The following is a 20,311-nucleotide window of genomic DNA, read 5'->3' on the forward strand; positions in this document are numbered from 1 at the left end:
TGTTGCTTATGTGATAACATTTCACTTTTTCCTCAAAGCAACTTACAACCTTTTAAATGACAACCAGGCTGGACTTTGGACACTCTTTCTCAAAGTCTTTTTGAAATGTTCAAATTTTGTTCAACCTTAACCATCTTTTAATGCACAAAACACAAACTTCAAAAAAGGTAAAGTATAATAACACTATGAAATGTCACATGTACTATGTAATGTAACACATAATTAAATAAATAAATAATAATACTTTAATATTCAATATTCAATATTCAATATTTTGCGGGCCACATAAAACAATGGGGCTAGAGTTTGACACCAGTGCTTTAGATCGAGGAAACTTTGTTTTTCCAGCCATAGGAACGACGAAAGTGAGTGTAAAGGACAGTACTGAGAAGAAGCAACGGACAATATTAATTGCAATAAAGAAAGTAATTATCAAAAACATGAGTGTGTGAAGCCGACTTGGCAAAGCAATTCAAGCATAGCACTGCTTATCTGCATCCTACTGAAGGAGAATGAGTCGCCGGCGCCAATTAAGTATGTTAAAATATTTTATAACCGGCAGAAATTCCTCAATACAAAATATGGGGAAACTGATGATGGTGGGTTTGACGGAGAAACAGTTCAAAGTAGATACCATAGAAGTCCGCTCTCCAAGGTAAATTTCATACATTATTATTACATCAGACGAGGGCTGGGCGATATATGAAATATACTCGATATATCGCGGGTTTGTGTCTGTGCGATATAGAAAATGACTATATTGTGATATTCGAGTATACGTCCCCAGGCAGTTGCTTTTAGCTGCGGGCATTACACTACAGGCTCTTCTCACTCTTTCTTGTCTCTCCTCACTGAGACGTAAAACAAGCGCACCTTCTTACATACGTCACATACTGTTGCGCAACGTCATACGCTCTCGCGGAGCAGAGAGGTAGCGGCATGGGTAACGTTAGCTGTGGTGCTAGCGGAGTGATGAGAGTGGTAATACGAGAGAAAGAAGGTGCGAATCTGGTAACAAATGCAGGAAGAATTAATTCTAGGGATGTCCGATAATGGCTTTTTGCCGATATCTGATATGCCGATATTGTCCAACTCTTTAATTACCGATACCGATATCAACCGATACCGATATCAACCAATATATACAGTCGTGGAATTAACACATTATTATGCCTAATTTGGACAACCAGGTATGGTGAAGATAAGGTACTTTTTAAAAAAATGAATAAAATAAAATAAGATAAATAAATTAAAAACATTTTCTTGAATAAAAAAGAAAGTAAAACAATATAAAAACAGTTACATAGAAACTAGTAATTAATGAACATTTGTCAAATTAACTGTTAAAGGTTAGTATTATTAGTGGAGCAGCAGCACGCACAATCATGTTTGCTTACGGACTGTATCCCTTGCAGACTGTATTGATATATATTGATATATAATGTAGGAACCAGAATATTAATAACAGAAAGAAACAACCCTTTTGTGTGAATGAGTGTGAATTAGTGTAAATGGGGGAGGGAGTTTTTTTGGGTTGGTGCACTAATTGTAAGTGTATCTTGTGTTTTTTATGTGGATATAATAAAAAATTAAAAAAACGATACCGATAATAAAAAAAACGATACCAATAATTTCCGATATTACATTTTAACACATTTATCGGCCGATACATACATACATATATCGGACATCTCTAATTAATTCCCAAGAAAAACAGCACAGGGTCCATCGTCTGGCGGTGGTTTGGCTTCAAGCGGCAAGATGTCGAACAAGTATGCGGCAAAAGCGTTGCTACAAAAAGTAGCACCACTGCTAATTTGTAGCATGACTTGAAAAGTCACCCGCTAGAGAAGGAAGAGTGGTTGAAACTCTGCATGTCAACATCTCCGTTCGGTGCCACACCAACAAAATGCCCAAGCAGCAATTTCGAGATCAACACCGTATGAAACAAATAGTCAACAACAGAAGGAGATAACATCCGCAGGAACCTACCACATAGCGAAGGACATACACTATTTGATTTCCTATTATGCAGCTCATTTTTATTTGACACTTATTGAAATATCTTGTGTGACATCATGCACAAAAGTGCACTTTATTTGTTTTAAACTATTGTAGTGGTGTTATGTACAAAAAGTACACTTTAATTTAGTGTTGTTTTGAAATGACATGAATGTTTGTGCCACTGCTTAATAACTGTTTAATAAATACACTTTTGCTAAATTGACTTACCGTATTTTCCGCACCATAAACCGCACCTAAAAACCACAATTTTTCTAAAAAGCTGACAGTGCGGCTAATAACCCGGTGCGCCTTATATATGGATTAATATTAATATTTATTTTCATAAAGTTTAGGTCTCGCAACTACGGTAAACAGCCGCCATCTTTTTTCCCCGTAAAAGAGGAAGTGCTTCTTCTTCTACTGTAAGCAACCGCCAAGGTGAGCACCCGCCCCCGTAGAGGAAGAAGCGCGCGGATATTACGTTTCATTTCATTTGTGTGTTTCTGTAAAGACCACAAAATGTCTCCTACTAAGAGACACGCGTACAAGGTTCCACTGACTTTTGATATTCATGTGAACCGCACTGTGGATACAACGGGAGCACGTACGGTGAATATTCGCACCACAGGGAATGAGAAGTCGTCCTTCATCGTGGTTCTAGCTTGCCATGCTAACGGCCAGAAACTTCCACCCACGGTGATATTCAAAAGGAAGACCTTGCCAAAAGAGAACTTTCCAGCCGGCGTCATCATAAAAGCTAACTCGAAGGGATGGATGGATGAAGAAAAGATGAGCGAAGGGACAGGGTGACTTTTTTCACGCAGCTCCCTGTTGATCTATGACTGCATGCGCGTCCACATCACAGATGGTGTCAAAAAACAAGTGAAGCACACCGAAGAAGAAGAATTCGAGGGATTTGTGGATGAGTAATAACTTCAGAACGTGAGCTTTAAATGTTTATTTTGTGTGTTGTGTGACACTAACGTATGAGCAACGTTGAGTTATTGATGTTGCTATTGCTCTGCACTATTTTGAGTGTTACTATTTTTATGATTGCACATTTGCACATTACATTTTGGGAGTGAACAGAGTTGTTAGAACGCTGGTTTGTGATATATTATTAAAGTTTGACTGACCTATCTGACTGTTTTTTTGACATTCCCTTTGGCGTAGCGTAGGTCCGGCTAATAACACGGGGCGGCTAATAGGTAAACAAAGTTTTGAAATATGCCATTCATTGAAGGTGCGGCTTACAACACGGGGCGGCTTATGGTGCGGAAAATACGGTAGTTGTGATTTCCCTCTCCGCATGAAAGTTTAAAAGTAGCATATATTAATGCAGTATGAAGAAGAATGTTTTAATGTAGACACATAGAATCATCATACTGCTGTGATTATATGCATCAAGTGTTCATTCAAGGCTAAGGCAAAATATCCAGATATATATCGTGTATCGTGACATGGGCTAAAAACAACTAAGTCAATTTAGCAAAAGTGTATTTATTAAACAGTTATTAAGCAGTGGCACAAATATCCATGTCATTTCCAATACAGAAAGTGCAAGATTGTCAGAGACATTTTAAAACAAGCTACTAGTGCACTTTTGTGCATGATGTCACTAAGATGACATATCAAAACAACACTAAATTAAAGTGCACTTTTTGTACAGAACCCCACTACAATAGTTTAAAACAAATAAAGTGCACTTTTGTGCATGATGTCACACAAGATATTTCAAAAACTGTCAAATAAAAATGAGCCGCATAATAGGAAATCAAATAGTGTATGTCCTTCACAATGTGGTAGGTTCCTGCGGACGTTATCTCCTTCTGTTGTTGATTTTTTTTTATACGGTGTTGATGTGGAAATGGTTGCTTCTGCATTTTGTGGGTGTGGCACCGAACGGAGATGTTGACATGCGGAGTTTCAAGCACTCTTCATTCTCTAGCGGGTGACTTTTCAAATGATGCTACAAATTAGCAGTGATGCTACTTTTTGTAGCAACGCTTTTGCCGCATACTTGTTCGACATATTCCCGCTTGAAGCCAAACCACCGCCAGACGATGGACCCCCTGCTGTTTTTCTTGGGAATTAATTCTTCCTCCATTTGTTACCAGATTCGCACCTTCTCTCTCTCATATTACCACTCGCAACGCCCCGTTAGCACCACAGCTAATGTTACCCATGTAGCTACCTCTCTGCTCGGGGAGGGCGTGTGACGTTGCACGTGTGACAGTATGTGTTGTATGTAAGAAGGTGCGCTTGTTTTAAGTCTCAGTGAGAAGGAGAGACAAGAAAGAGTGGGAAACGCCTGTAGTGTAATGCCCGCAGGTAAAAGCAACTGTGTGAGAACGTATACTCGAATATCACGATATAGTCATTTTCTATATCACACAGAGACAAACCCGCGATGTATCGAGTATATCGATATATCGCCCAGCCCTACATCAGACTACTGTAATTGTTCATAGTACATTCTATTGTATTATTTTTCATACAAAATTTCTTATCTAAAAGTTAGTTTTTCTTTTTAAAAGGTATTTTACATTTTACAAAATGGTGATGTTTTTAGGGGCACAAGCACAGATTATCTTGACTTCAATTCATTTCACTGGGCAACGCTGACCAATTAAGCTCGTATCCCAAAGTACGAAGAGAACTAAACTTACCTCTGGACAGTCACAGTGATCGAAGGATGCCTGCAGGAAGCACTTGGCAGCCGGTTTATATTTTCGAGAGGCGAGCTCCGCCAGACCTATAAAACATAACGGGGAAGCATGTGGAAGACCAAATAATGAAAGTAATAATCCATCAAATATAGGGTATTACATTGACGAACACAACATTTTAAATTGTTTTCTTACCTGCAGCGCACTTTAGTTTGGTGAGAACTGCTTGATTTTGGCTGTCTCGCTCCCCTCTTTGCTATATGAAGAGAGAAGCATCATTTGCTTTAGTGTGATTGACAAAATGTTTGTCTAATCACAATCTGAGGTTTGAAATGCACTGCAAAAACTGAAATCTAAGTAAGATTAAATATCTCAAATAAGGGTGATATTTGCTTATTTTCTGTCTGATAAGATAATTCCTCTCACTAAGCAGATTTTATGTTAGAGTGTATTACTTGTTTTAAGGGTTTTGGTCCTAAATTATCTCAGTAAGATATTACAGCTTGTTGCTGAGATTTGATGACCTATATTGAGTAAAACATGCTTGAAACTAGAATATCAACTGTTGCAAAGCTGTGTCATCAACACTCACAAGTATAAAACTACTTTTTTAAAGTAATAACTTCTTATATCAAGTATGAAAAAAAAAGCATAACTTTGACACAAATTTGTCTCATAATTAAAACAGATGACAGCCAAATGGACTTTGCTGTTTTATTTTCAATGAAATATAGTAGTCCAGTTGGCAAAGTACAGTGAACGGACAGTTAATATTTAAACATTTGACATTTCAAACAATTTTGAACAGAAATAGTTCATGCACATTCAGATAAATTCCTCAAAATTACAATAAAAAAAATTTGGCCGGGGGCCGGGCTGTATATATGCGCACTAATTGACTGAAAGAGCACGCACTTGGCGCGATGATGTCATGTTATCGATGGAAAAATGAATTTTTCGACCATATGATTTGCCTGAGCGGCTAGGAGACCCCGAGAGTAACAAGCGGTTGCCTTGTTGAATTTCCATTAAGAACAATAAATTAGTTTTTAGTATAAGTTTGCTGGTTTCAAGAAATGTAATGCCGAGCGCATATCATTATGTCAAGATAATGGCACTAGCATTTACGTAATTTTTAGAATATTTTTTCAAAATTTCGAGCAAAAAGGTCAAATGTTTTTCTTTACCAACAAAAGTGCACTTGTTATTAGTGAGATTATACTTAGTTTGAGGTATTTTTGGGTTCATTGAGGTTAGCTAATTTTACTTGTTTTGGAAAGTCTTGACAAGCCAAATGTTCTTGTTCTATTGGCAGATAATTTTGCTTAGTAGCCATGTAGTAGCCATGCCGTGTGTTGTACCTCAGTGTGCATTGTTTACGCAACGTGCGGTGCGCTACTTAATATGTCCGTGTGGAAACTCGTTCGGTGCACCTCCGAACCGAACCGAATCTATGGCGTCACATTAGTACCAAAAATCCAAGCGCGTAAAAACTGTTATCGCACGCTGATTCTCCACTTCGTGCGCGCGCGCGACACCCTTTTGCGCGCGTGTGGTGCCTTTCTGCACGCGCACTGTGCCTTTCTGCGCGCGCTGTCTCGTTTTGCGCGCGCGCGGTGCCTTTCTGCGCGCGCGCTGTCTCGTTTTGCGCGCGCGCTGTCTCGGTCTGTGCGCTGTCATGTTTCATTTTGGTACTTTGGGGGCGGGCATGCTTAGACCGCCCCTTCTTTCTGATTGGCTTTGAGCAATCAGAAGTATAGCAGGGCGGGTCATCGTCAATATGTATCAAGATTTACGGAGGAAGAAGTGGATAAAAAAATGTTGTCTGAAAAAGAGGTAAGTTATTGAACTGGTTTGGAGTGATTGTAAGGGTACTAGTACTAAAAATAATAATAATACATTTTTATTTATAAAGCACTTTTCATACATTTAAAATGCAGCTCAAGGTGCTTTACATAGTTAAAAACAAAATGAGAAATAACACCCACACCCCATGAAGACAGTCAAACATGTACATAAAAATAAACAAACAACAACAACAATAATAATAATAACAACACAATGACAATAGCTAATCACAGGAACCCTCTGGACGTGGAGATCCAGAGGGCTCTTTGAGGAAACACTAGATAATCAAATAAATGGATTAAAAATAATTAAAATACACATCAGGTAAAAGTCCAAAAATAATATGAAATAAGATAAGATATAATCAAACAACTACAATATGAAAAACTATAAAATAAAATAAAATAAAATACAATAAAAACTGAAATATAAATATAATAAGACCATATAAAAATAGGCTAAGATATGATAAAACATAAAAATAAGCTAAGATATGATCAAACATAAAAATAACTAATACTAATAGAATAATCCTGCACATTGGGCCTAATATTTGTGTAGTAAAGTGGTTTTTGAATTTGAGCAATGTAATCTGAAAGATGTTTAAAATATCAACAATTAATGTTAATATTTTTGAAACAATATACTTCTCATAACATGAGTATCTGTGTGCATGAGAGAGTGTAAAGAAAAGCATTGCTATAGTTTCACTTCATCTGCCTTTTTTTACAACCTACTTGAAGTTGTATTTTTCTTTTTCTTTTTTTTTCTTTTTTTTTTTCAAAGCCAATCAGAAAGAAGGGGCGGTCTAAGCATGCCCGCCCCCAAAGTACCAAAATGAAACATGACAGCGCACAGACCGAGACAGCGCGCGCGCAGAAAGGCACCGCGCGCACACAAGAAGGCGCCGCGCGCGCGCACAAGGGCACCGCGCGCGCGCAAAAGGGTGTCGCGTGCGCACACGAAGTGGAGAATCAGCGCGCGATAACAGTTTTTACGCGCTTGGATTTTTGGTACTAATGTGACGCCATACGAAACCCCCGTACCGAAACGGTTCAATACAAATACACGTACCGTTACACCCTTAAATGTAGGTCAATGTATGGTAAGCTATCTGAACAAAATATCAGCATCTTATTTTTGTGTTATAGTTGACAAGGCAAGTTAGTGTAATATTTAATAACACATCCCATTAATAATGAATGAATTGTATTCATAAAAAAATGCGGAGGGCCAATAGAAAATAAGCTGTGGGCCAAAAAGGTCCTGGGGCCACACTTGTGATTTTCTATTTTTAACTAGTGGTATTTAGACATAAGACACATACCGTAATTTCCGGACTATAAGCCGCTACTTTTTCCCCTCGTTCTGGTCCCTGCGGCTTATACAAGGGTGCGGCTTATTTACGGCCTGTTCTCCTCCGACACCGACGAAGAGGATTTCGGTGGTTTTAGTACGCAGGAGGAAGACGATGACACAATGATTAAAGACTGACTTTTCATATACCGGTAGGCTGGTTATTTTGATAACGTACAGGCGAGCACTTTGTATTACTTTGCACCGTTGTATTATTTGTACTCGGCACGAATGCTGTTCGCCATGTCAAAGATGTGAAAGTTTGATTGAATGATTGAAAGATTTATTGTTAATAAACGGGACGCTTTGCGTTCCCAAACAGTCATCTCTGTCCCGACAATCCCCTCCGTGGTAGCAGGAACCCCTATGTACTACGCTAATTACACATCAAAACCCTTCGGCTTATAGTCGGGTGCGGCTTATATATGGAGCAATCTGTATTTTCCCCTAAATTTAGCTGGTGCGGCTTATAGTCAGGTGCGGCTTATAGTCCGGAAATTACGGTAATTTATTTTTTATTCAGTTATTTGTGAGAATGACACTAACCTCTGCAATCTCTGGCGTGGATTCTGCCTTGTTGACATAGCTTAGTACATGGGACCAGTTCTGGAGATAAACGCTAACCTGTGAAGAATAAAAAATAGGAAACTATTAACCGGTGCCTAACAGTTGAAGAGTGTTAAAAAAAAATTTTTTAAAAAGAGTTTAGGAACGACACATTTAAACATGATTCTTAACTACTACCCTTGGTTATAAAATGTCTTCACATAGAACGGGGGTCGGCAACCCGCGGCTCTAGAGCCGCATGCGGCTCTTTAGCGCCGCCCTAGTGGCTCTCTGGAGATTTTTCAAAAATGTATGAAGAATGGAAAAAGATGAGGGGAAAAAAATCAATTTTTTTGTTTTAGAATGTTTTCTGTAGGAGGACAAACATGACATAAACCTCGCTAATTGCTTTAAATCACACTGTTTATATTAAACATGCTTCACTGATTCGAGTATTTGGCGAGCGCCGTTTTGTCCTACTAATTTTGGCGGTCCTTGAACTCGCCGTATAGTTTGTTTGCATGTATAACGTTCTCCGACTTTCTAGGACGTGTTTTATACCACTTTTTCTATCTCATTTTGTCCACCACACTTTTAACGTTGGGCATGAGTGCACAAAGGTGAGTTTTGTTGATGTTATTGACTTGTGTGGAGTGCTAATCAGACATATTTGGTCACTGCATGACTGCAAGCTAATCGATGCTAACATGCTATTTAGGCTAGCTATATGTACATATTGCATATGCCTCATTTGTAGCTATATTTGAGGTCATTTAGTTTCCTTTAAGTCCTCTTAATTACATTTATATCTCATGACACATGTAATATGGCTTTTAATTGTTTGCGGCTCCAGACAGATTTGTTTTTGTATTTTTGGTCCGATATGGCTCTTTCAACATTTTGGGTTGCCGACCCCTGACATAGAAGATGCAGTGTTTTGATTTGACCCTACCTTGATTACATTTAGACACATGTTAATGACATGTTTAGCACTGGTGCAGTAGTCTCTGGCTCGGGAGTAGCACTTGAGGGCATTACTGAGGTCACCACAGTCCAGGTAATGGTCTCCCAAGTCATCGTGTCCTCTCCTAAAGAGGATAAGCATAAATCAAGTTAAGCAACATGAAATGATTGGCGTTTGTCCAAAAATAATGATTAACAGGCATGTGTGGTTCAAGTACTTCAGTTTGTAATTATTTCACTGTAAAAGCAGTAATATTGGTGCATACCTGATACTCTCTTTTATTGAGTTTCCCTTGTAATTCTTTAGATCAGTGTCTAGTTTCTCTAGTTTAAGTAGAGCCTTCTTCCGAGTGGACTCTGCCCATGCCGAGTCCAGGGGAGGCGGGACAGCTGCACCCTCAGGAGCCGCTTCTGGTACACCTTGCACTTCCCTAAAAAGAAAGTGTTTTTTGTTTTAATTTACTGCAAAATAGTTCAGTCTGGAATGTTCGCTCTGCCACAGCAACAACAAATCAATTGGTCAGCTTGACATAGGAGTAGGAAAATGATTAAGAATTGATGGAGAATCTAATATGGATTATTTTAGCATGTTAATTAAATTAATACAGATGGTTCTAAAATGTGGAACGAGCACGGACACACGGAGCAAAAACACAGGCAGGAGGCGAGAGGTCAAGCCATGTTAACTGCTAAGCTAGCTTAAAAGTGAAGTAGGGAAACAACAAACGAATAAAGGCTTTGTCTCTTCAACATAAGTCGAACTGGAACCGCTAACAGCAGAAAGTAACCTGTTAAGAAGATAAGTTAGTATCTCTTGTATTTTGTTAGCACTAGGGCTGGGCAATATAGCAAAACAAATAATTACAGTTCATTTTTTCATCATTTTCAGTATATCATTTTACTACCTTTTTAAAATATTACGATTTTTTTTTTTTGTTAAAGGCGATTTCTACCGTGCAGGATTATAGAGAGTACCATTCCTTTCTTTCTTTCTTTCATGTTTATTTCGAATATGTAGACAAAACAAACAAATTTTGCAAAAAACAACAAAAAAGCCATTCAAGAATGAATAACAAAATCAATAATAATAATAATAATAATAGTAATAATAAAAAGCAAAAAGAAACAAGAAATGAAAATAAACATTAATGTAAACATATACAACAGTGTTTTTCAAACTTTTTTGAGCCAAGGCACATTTTTTTAATAAAGAAAATATGGAGGCACACCACCAGCAGAAAAGGTTCAAAAATGAAACGCCACCAGGTCGTCGTGCCTTATTTTGAGTCTGTTGTTGTTTTCCTGTGTGTAGTGCCTTAGTTCCTGTCTTGCGCTGTTATTTTGGTGACTTTTCCTGTTTTGTTGTTTGTTTTCCTGTCGCAGCTTCACGCCTTCCTTTGAGTGCTATTCCCTGACCTGCTTTGTGTTAGCAATCGAGACTATTTTAAGTTGTGGGTACGCTATGCTTCTTTGTGGGGACATTGTTGATTGTCATGTCATGTACGGATGTACTTTGTGGACGCCATCTCCGCTCCACACGCTGTAAGTCTTTGCTGTCGTCCAGCATTCTGTTTTTGTTTACCTTGTCGCAAGTTCAGTTTTGCTTTCGTTTTGCATAGCCATCCCTAAGCTTCAGTGCCTTTTCCTTTCCCTTTTGTTAATTTTTGGTTTAATCATTGCATACCATTTTACCTGCACGCCGCTGTGCTTTGCATATTGGGATCACGACAAACCATCCTCGACGCGTTCCGACTTCTATAAAGCAATGAACTACCTGCTGCCACCTACTGACGTGGAGTATTACATGGTTAACCTGCCGAGCTCTACACAGCACAGACACTCGTTAACGGCATATTATTTGCAGATTATAATGATTGATTTGCAAAAAAATATTTTTTGGGACCAATTAGGTGAAGTTGCAAAATTTCCCACGGCACACCAGACAATATCTCGCACAGTGGTTGAAAAACACTGCTCTACAACCTGTCGTCACGTCCACTTTTCTTCCATACAAACAGCGTGCCAGCCCAGTCACATAATATTTGCGGCTTCCACACACACACAAGTGAATGCGTTGCATACTTGGTCAACAGCCATACAGGTCACACTGAGGGTGTCCGTATAAACAACTTTAACGCTGTTACAAATATGCGCCACACTGTGAACCCACACCAAACAAGAATGACAAACACATTTCGGGAGAACATCCGCACCGTAACACAACATAAACACAACAGAACAAATACCCAGAACCCCTTGCAGCACTAACTCTTACGGGACGCTACAATATACACAAAATAGAGTGGCAGGAATGTTTAGGATAAACACACTTACTGTAATTACACACAAACAATGATCAAATGTTCTAATCATATTTATTACTACAAACATGTATTTTTAAATGCAAATAATTGTGCAGGAACATCCACTTTGTCTCTAGACTTTTACATTCAGAGACGTAGTGTCCTCTACAGTGGACATTTTTAATATCAGTTTTGAAAATACAGTTTCTCAGAAAAGTTAACTTACATTTACAAAAATGTAAAAACCTCACAAAGTCATATTTAGCTTCGCTGGCTTCATCTTTTCCAGGTGATGGTAGCTTATCAAGTAGTTCGGTGTGCAGCAGGAAAGTCACGTTTAGCTTCGCTGGCTTCATCTTTTCCAGGTGATGGTAGCTTATCAAGTAGTTCGGTGTGCAGCAGGTGCTTTCTCTCGAATGCATTGCGCTTTACTACTACCTCCGACACAGAGGTTATGTTTATGCCATGGATTGTTTGTCAGTTGGTTGGCAACATAACTTAAGTTATGTTAAAAAACAATTCGTCTGTCTACTACGAAGTGAAACACTCTTCACTTACAGCATTCTCTTTCGCTCCACGCCCTCACATTGCAGAACCGCACTGCTCAGAGGATTCTGGGAGATGTAGTTTATTTTCAGACCAGCAAAAAAAAACTAGACTTACCAAGTTTTTCTTCCATATCGTCACGGCTTTATTGAGAAGATTTTGAATCCGTAATACCACGGTCTCTACAATACCGTTACACCCCTAATCCCTAGTACCAACAAAGTCATTTCTAAGGTCAGCACTTTGAAGTGCAATGTTAATTAAGAGAAGAATATACAATACCGCGTGGCATCAGTTAGTTTGCGGTGGACCTCTTCGTAAGCATCAACGTTGAAGGTCCTCTGGACAAAGGTAAGGGCCATCTTCAGGGCTTCCACTCTGAGCTGTGGACAATGCTCGGCGATAAACTGGAGCCTCTCGATACGCATTAGCCCACTGTAACTGGTCGCGTATTGTTCCAGGTCCTAAAGAGAAAGCAACGATTCAAATGAGTGAATAAAATTAGCTATAGCCGTTATTTAAAACCCCAAATTTGCCTTATTTTGTAGGTCCTCTACCATCCCATTTTGCATTTCTCATGCGTTTAATGATAAATAACACGAAGAAGGAACATATTGGGAAACAAATGTCAAATCTTACATTCATCAATTGTGTAACAACTAAGGTGTGTCGAAAAATCTATTTTCGAATGAATCACGATTCTTATTTGTAACGATTCTTAATCGATAAACAAATATATATATATATATACACTACCGTTCAAAAGTTTGCGGTCACCCAAACAATTTTGTGGAATAGCCTTCATTTCTAAGAACAAGAATAGACTGTCGAGTTTCAGATGAAAGTTCTCTTTTTCTGGCCATTTTGAGCGTTTAATTGACCCCACAAATGTGATGCTCCAGAAACTCAATCTGCTCAAAGGAAGGTCAGTTTTGTAGCTTCTGTAACGAGCTAAACTGTTTTCGGATGTGTGAACATGATTGCACAAGGGTTTTCTAATCATCAATTAGCCTTCTGAGCCAATGAGCAAACACATTGTACCATTAGAACACTGGAGTGATAGTTGCTGGAAATGGGCCTCTATACACCTATGTAGATATTGCACCAAAAACCAGACATTTGCAGCTAGAATAGTCATTTACCACATTAGCAATGTATAGAGTGTATTTCTTTCAAGTTACTAGTTTAAAGTTATCTTCATTGAAAAGTACAGTGCTTTTCCTTCAAAAATAAGGACATTTCAATGTGACCCCAAACTTTTGAACGGTAGTGTATATATAGATATATATGTTTTTTTAAATCTGTTTTGTCCAGCCACTCAGGCAAATCGTATTGTTGATGTAGATGTCCATATCTGCGGTACAGATTTACCTTAGAAAAGAGAAAGGCGGCATACTTCTCTTGTTGCCTTACTTGTATTGGACTTCAATAAATGTTTGAGAAGCATTTGATAAAACAAAACCAGTTTTCTTTCAAGTAATATGGAAATGTATCACAGCTGTCTATTTTATGGAGGAATGTAGTTAATCATAGAACTGTTGCCCAATGTTATTAAAAAGTAATGATTCTGAATCGAATCGCTACCCTCAAGAATCGAATCCAATTGTGGGATGCCCAAAGATTGACAGCCCTAAAATGTGTTGTCTGTGTTTTATTGTCTTACTGAAGTAAAGACAATAAAGAACGTTGTTCATTCATGTTCTACAACATAACTTTGTTAAAACATTTGACTTGTGTGCCATGATGAAACTGTAACATTTTGTAACGGTCCATACCAGGGTTGGGTTCTCCACTATATAGTTGATGTCTGGCGCATTCTGCTGGTCCTCCTGGGGGTCGGCATCAATCTGCATGGGTTCCACAGCCCCCTGTAAAAAATGCAAAAGGCACACTTTAGAAATGATCAGTTTTACGTTTTTTTGCATAACTGACTCATTATCGGACTCATTATTGGCCGATAAATGCCTTAAAATGTAATATCGGAAATTATCTGTATCGGTTTCAAAATTATCGGTATCGGTTTCAAAAAGTAAAATGTATGACGCTTTAAAAGGCCGCTGTGTACACGGACGTAGGGAGAAGTACAGAGCGCCAATAAACCTTAAAGGCACTGCCTTTGCGTGCCGGCCCGGTCACATAATATCTACGGCTTTACACACTTACAAGTGAACTCAAGGCATACTTGGTCAACAGCCATATATGTCACACAGAGGGTGACCGTATAAACAACTTTAACACTGTTACAAATATGCGCCACACTGTGAACCCACACCAAACAAGAATGACAAACACATTTCGGGAGAACATCCGCACCGTAACACAACATAAACACAACAGAACAAATACCCAGAACCTCTTGCAGCACTAACTCTTCCGGGACGCTACAATATACACCCCCCGCACTTTATGACTTAAATAATAAATATGGCAGTGCCATGTTGGCACTTTTTTCCATAACTTGAGTTGAAGTTGTTCTCTTTTTTTGGAAAACCTTGTTACATTGTTTAATGCATCCAGCGGGGCATCACAACAAAATTAGGCATAATAATGTGTTAATTCCACAACTGTAGATATCGGTATCGGTTGATATCGGTATCGGTAATTAAGAGTTGGACAATATCGGAATATCGGATATCGACAAAAAAGCCATAATCGGACATCTCTAGTTCTCGTCTCTCATGAGGATTGTGAACTATAGTGAAGTGAAGTGAATTACATTTATATAGCGCTTTACTCAAGTGACTCAAAGCGCTTTACATTGTGAAACCCAATATTTAAGTTACATTTATATAGGGGTGTAACGGTACACAAAAATTTCGGTTTAGAGGTCACGGTTCGGTTCATTTTCAGTACAGTAAGAAAACAACAAAATATACATTTTTTGGTTATTTATTTACCAAATTTGCAAAATCTTCCACCAAAAATATTTTTCTTAGTGGAATATTTGATGTGAAGTAATGGGAACCTTGGATAGGTCAATAATTCATAATAACATTGATTTTGATTCAATATTATGTTTTGAGCAATGACAGTTTGAAAGAAAAAAAAAACAGCTTTGTTTTATTAGTCAACATTGCAACTTTTTCTAAATTACATTTAACCTTTATTATTTCACTTTTGTTATGTTTTCGTTTATTTTAATAGTATTTTTAGAATGTGCCGTGGGCCGCAAATGGCCTCCGGGGCACACTTTTGACACCCCTGCTATAGATAATAAAAAATAAAATGTGATAAATCTATGGATAAAAAGCAGAACCTGGCGACGAATGCGCGTTTATCATAACTCTCTCACTCTCTCTGTCTCTGCCCCTCCCTCACCAATGCTGCTGCGCGCACAATTTGTTTTGTTTTTAACCCCTTCTTAACCCTGAACGTACATTGAAAATACACGCAACTGTAACTCAAAATGCCGGACATTTGAGGCATTTAAGACACTCCGCTCGGACAGCCCCGCAAAAGGGGACATGTCCGGTGAAAAGAGGACGTATGGTCAGTCTATCGTAGCCCAGTCATGCCGTGTGTTGTGCCTCGGTGTGCATTGTTTACACAACGTGCGTTACGCTACTTAATATGTCCGTGTGGAAACTCGTTCGGTACACCTTCGAACTGAACCGGAACCCCCGTACCGAAACGGTTCAATACAAATCCACGTACCGTTACACCCCTACATTTACAGGCCTACTGAAATGAAATGTTTTTATTTAAACGGGGATAGCAGATCCATTCTATGTGTCTTACTTGATCATTTCGCGATATTGCCATATTTTTGCTGAAAGGATTTAGTAGAGAACATCGACGATAAAGTTCGCAAATTTTGGACGCTGATAAAAAAAGCCTTGCATGTACCGGAAGTAGCGTGATATCGCAGGTTGAAAGGCTCCTCACATTTCCCCATTGTTTACACCAGCAGCGAGAGCGATTTGGACCGAGAAAGCGACGATTACCCCATTAATTTGAGCGAGGATGAAAGATTTGTGGATGAGGGACGTGAGAGTAAAGGACTAGAGTGCAGTGCAGGACGTATCTTTTTTCGCTCTGACCGTGACTTAGGTAAAAGGGCCCATTGGATTCCACACTTTCTCCTTTTTCTATTGTGGATCACAGATTTCTATTTTACCACCTCAGATACTATATCCTCTTGAAAATGAGAGTCGAGAACGCAAAATGGACATTCACAGTGACTTTTATCTCCACGACAATACATTGGTGGAGCTAACGTGATAGCATCGCGCTTAAATGCAGATAGAAACAAAAGAAATAAGCCCCTGACTGGAAGGATAGACAGAAGATCAACAATACTACTATCAGGAGACACCGAACCAAACACTGGACCTGTAACTACACGGTTAATGCTGTGCCGCCTGTCGAAGTCTAGCAATGCTGTTGCTAACGACGCCATTGAAGCTAACTTAGCTACGGGACCTCGTCAGAGCTATGATAAAAACATTAGCGCTCCACCTACGCCAGCCCTCATCTGCTCATCAACACCCGTGCTCACCTGCGTTCCAGCGATCGACGGCGTGACGAAGGACTTCACCCGATCATCGATGCGGTCGGCGGCTAGCGTCGGGTAGCGCGTCTGCTATCCAAGTCAAAGTCCTCCTGGTTGTGTTGCTGCAGCCAGCCGCTAATACACCGATCCCACCTACAGCTTTCTTCTTTGCAGTCTCCATTGTTCATTAAACAAATTGCAAAAGATTCACCAACACAGATGTCCAGAATACTGTGGAATTTTGCGATGAAAACAGAGCTGTTTGTATTGGGATACAATGTGTCCGAATACTTCCGTTTCAACCATTGACGTCACGCGCATACGTCATCATACATAGACGTTTTCAACCGGAAGTTTCGCGGGAAATTTTAAATTGCACTTTATAAGTTAACCCGGCCGTATTGGCATGTGTTGCAATTTTAAGATTTCATCATTGATATATAAACTATCAGACTGCGTGGTCGGTAGTAGTGGCTTTCAGTAGGTCTTTAAAGGCCTACTGAAAGCCACTACTACCGGTTGAAAAACTCCTTTGGATATGATTTATGTGCATGACGTCACAAAAAATTCACGGAAGTGGTTGTACCCCATCGACCCGATACAAAAACCTCTTGTTTCTTCGACAAAATTCCACAGTATTCTGGACATCTGTGTTGGTGAATCTTTTGCAATTTGTTTAATGAACAATGGAGGCTGCAAAGAAAAACGTTGTAGGTGGGATCGATCGGTGTATTAGCGGCTAAGTACAATACTTAGAGCAACACAACAAGGACTACTTACTACGCCCAGCTGATGCTTGCCGCCAAACCCACGGATGAAGTCCTTCGTCGCGCCGTCGATCGCTGGAACGCAGATGAGCACGGCTGTTGATGGGAAGATGAGGGCTGGCTGGCGTAGGTGGAGCGCTAATGTTTTTATCATAGTTCTGTGAGGTCCGGTTGCTAAGTTGCTAAATTAGCCTTAGCGTCGTTAGCAACAGCATTGTTAAGCCTTACCAGGCTGAGAATTTTTAACCGTGTAGTTACATGTACATGGTTTAATAGTATTGTTGATCTTCTGTCTATCCTTCCAGTCAGGGGTTTATTTCTTTTGTTTCTATCTTCATTTGAGAACGATGCTATCACATTAGCTCAGTAGCTAAGTGTGTCACCGATGTATTGTCGTGGAGATAAAAGTCACTTTAAATGTCCATTTCGCGTGCTCGACTCTTATTTTCAAGAGGATATAGTATCCGAGGTGGTTTAAAATACAAATCCGTGATCCACAATAGAAAAAGGAGAGAGTGTGGAATCCAATGAGCCAGCTTGTACCTAAGTTACGGTCAGAGCGAAAAAAGATACGTCCATCACTGCCTCTCTAGTCATTCACTGTAACGTTCCTCATCTACGAATCTTTAATCCTCGCTCAAATTAATGGGGTAATCGTCGCTTTGTCGCTCCGAATCTCTCGCTCCATTGTAAACAACGGGGAATTGTGAGGAATACTAGCTCCTGTGACGTCACGCTACTTCCGGTACAGGCAAGGCTTTTTTATCAGCGAGCAAAAGTTGCGAACTTTATCGTCGATTTTCTCTACTAAATCCATTCAGCAAAAATATGGCAATATCGCGAAATGATCAAGTATGACACATAGAATGGATCTGCTATTCCCGTTTAAATAAAAAAAATCATTTCAGTAGGCCTTTAAACCAGTGTGGGTGGCACTGGGAGCAGGTGGGTAAAGTGTCTTGCCCAAGGACACAATGGCAGTGACTAGGATGGCGGAAGCGGGGATCGAATCTGCAACCCTGAAGTTGCTGGCACGGCCGCTCTACCAGCCGAGCTATACCGCCCCAGGTATAGGCAAAATTCCAAAATAGGTGCAGTTCCCCTTCAAGCAACCGGGCATCGGGTAGGCACGGTAACATTCCTCAAAATATGACATTTTAAGATTTCGGTAGGATAGTTTGTTATTTCCCATTTGGCAACGGCGACGGCATTCCACTGGGAGCAGTGGTTTGGCAATTGACGTCAACAGCAACAGGCAGGCAGGCTCTTGCAAGCTGACAGTCATGAAGTGTAAACAACAGGAAGTTGCCATTGCAAGCTGCAGTGTTTAGCTCCATGTCACACATGTAAACAAGTAGTTATTCAGACATTCTCTCAGCATGCAGGACGTCCACACAGCAGTGTAAGCTGCAACAAGTCACATATTCGCATTATCACGTCTTCTAATGTTACTTAAGCCTTCAAATGTTCCCATTTCCAGCGTCACGTTGTTAGCCAACTTAGGCCCTGGTTAAGGCAACCTTTTCCTCGGCGTTATCTCAAAGCATGCGAGTTTTAAAGGAAATGGTAAAACTGGTGTTTTCATAGCTTGTTATGTTGTATTTACACGGGAGTGTTAAAGCTGGTCCAGACATGAGCAGTCGATAGCTGCAACAACAATGATGGTACTCGTCGGTATGCTATATATTAAAGACCGCTGACACTTTTACGAAACATGTTTCGGAACCAAATACAAAGTTTTATTCGAGCTTTCGACGTGTGTGCGTTACAGTTACGATAAGACACTAAAAAGCGCAATTGTCCTATCATTAGCCTAGCTAGCCAGCTAGCATGCTAATGCGTCGAGGACAACCTCACCTTATCGTTGTAATCAAAGAAAACAGGGACAAACTTACCTGAAAGTTAAATACCTGCACAGGCAAAGGCATCTTAAGCTGTTTGCCTTTCACGTTGCTATTATAATTACAAGACGAATACACTCCGGAGGAGCAATCCAGCAGTGCGTGGTATGTACGTCTGGTAGAAGGATCCGCACTACGGGTCGCGATAAGGCTAAAACTGCCGTATCAAAAATTATATTTTTTTTTTAATAAAAGGACGCAATTTCAGGAGATAACCGAAGCAAATAAAATATCTGCTGAATCAAGATGCGTGTTATATTCAAACATCTTTATACTGAATATGTACATTTTATTGATGATGAATATTCTAACACATAATAATAATAGATTTTATTTGTAAAAAAAAAAACACACTTTATATTGAGTAAACAATTTCAAACTGCTACAGTGTATTAAAAAAATAAAATAAATAAAAAGATAATAAAGAAATAAATAAAAATAAAAACTAGAACAGCCAAATAGCTATAACTAGTATGCATATATCTAAAAAAAAAAAAAAAAAAAAAGGCTTTTTTAAAAAGAAGGGCTTTTAAGCCTTTTTTAAAAGCATCCACAGTCTGTGGTGCCCTCAGGTGGTCAGGGAGAGCGTCCCACAGACTGGGAGCGGCGGAGCAGAAAGCCCGGTCTCCCATTGTTCGTGGCTTTGTCCTCGGAGGTTGGAGGAGGTTAGCCTGTCCGGAGCGGAGGTGTCGTGTGGAGGATTTTATTAAGGGACAAGCAGTAGAAAATGGATGGGTGGATATTGAGGGGGGTATTCATAAATGAAAGTTTTCCATGCACAATTCCTTGACAATTTAACAGTTTAAAAAGTAGAAATAGGGAAAATAAGGACAAGGTAGATGACGTATCCAATTATTCCTAAAAATAAAGAACTACAAAAAATATATATATTAATGGAATATACCTAACTAGCGAT

General features: G+C 39.4%; 1 protein-coding gene across 1 annotated transcript in view; it reads right to left on the reverse strand.

The window, feature by feature from the left end:
- Positions 1–19,546, reverse strand: part of gps1 (G protein pathway suppressor 1) — a 35,590-nt gene extending 16,044 nt beyond the window's left edge. The window contains exons 1-8 of the mRNA XM_062037013.1: positions 19,390–19,546; positions 14,011–14,103; positions 12,518–12,699; positions 9,653–9,817; positions 9,376–9,511; positions 8,424–8,501; positions 4,869–4,929; positions 4,674–4,759 (exon numbers count right to left, since the gene is read on the reverse strand). Of these exons, the coding sequence (XP_061892997.1) occupies positions 4,674–4,759; positions 4,869–4,929; positions 8,424–8,501; positions 9,376–9,511; positions 9,653–9,817; positions 12,518–12,699; positions 14,011–14,103; positions 19,390–19,422 (834 nt within the window). The 5' untranslated portion in view covers positions 19,423–19,546. The remainder of the gene's footprint in view (positions 1–4,673; positions 4,760–4,868; positions 4,930–8,423; positions 8,502–9,375; positions 9,512–9,652; positions 9,818–12,517; positions 12,700–14,010; positions 14,104–19,389) is intronic.
- Between the last annotated feature and the right edge of the window lie 765 nt (positions 19,547–20,311).

Source organism: Entelurus aequoreus, linkage group LG25, assembly GCF_033978785.1.
Source record: "Entelurus aequoreus isolate RoL-2023_Sb linkage group LG25, RoL_Eaeq_v1.1, whole genome shotgun sequence".
Classification (NCBI taxonomy): Eukaryota; Metazoa; Chordata; class Actinopteri; order Syngnathiformes; family Syngnathidae; genus Entelurus; species Entelurus aequoreus.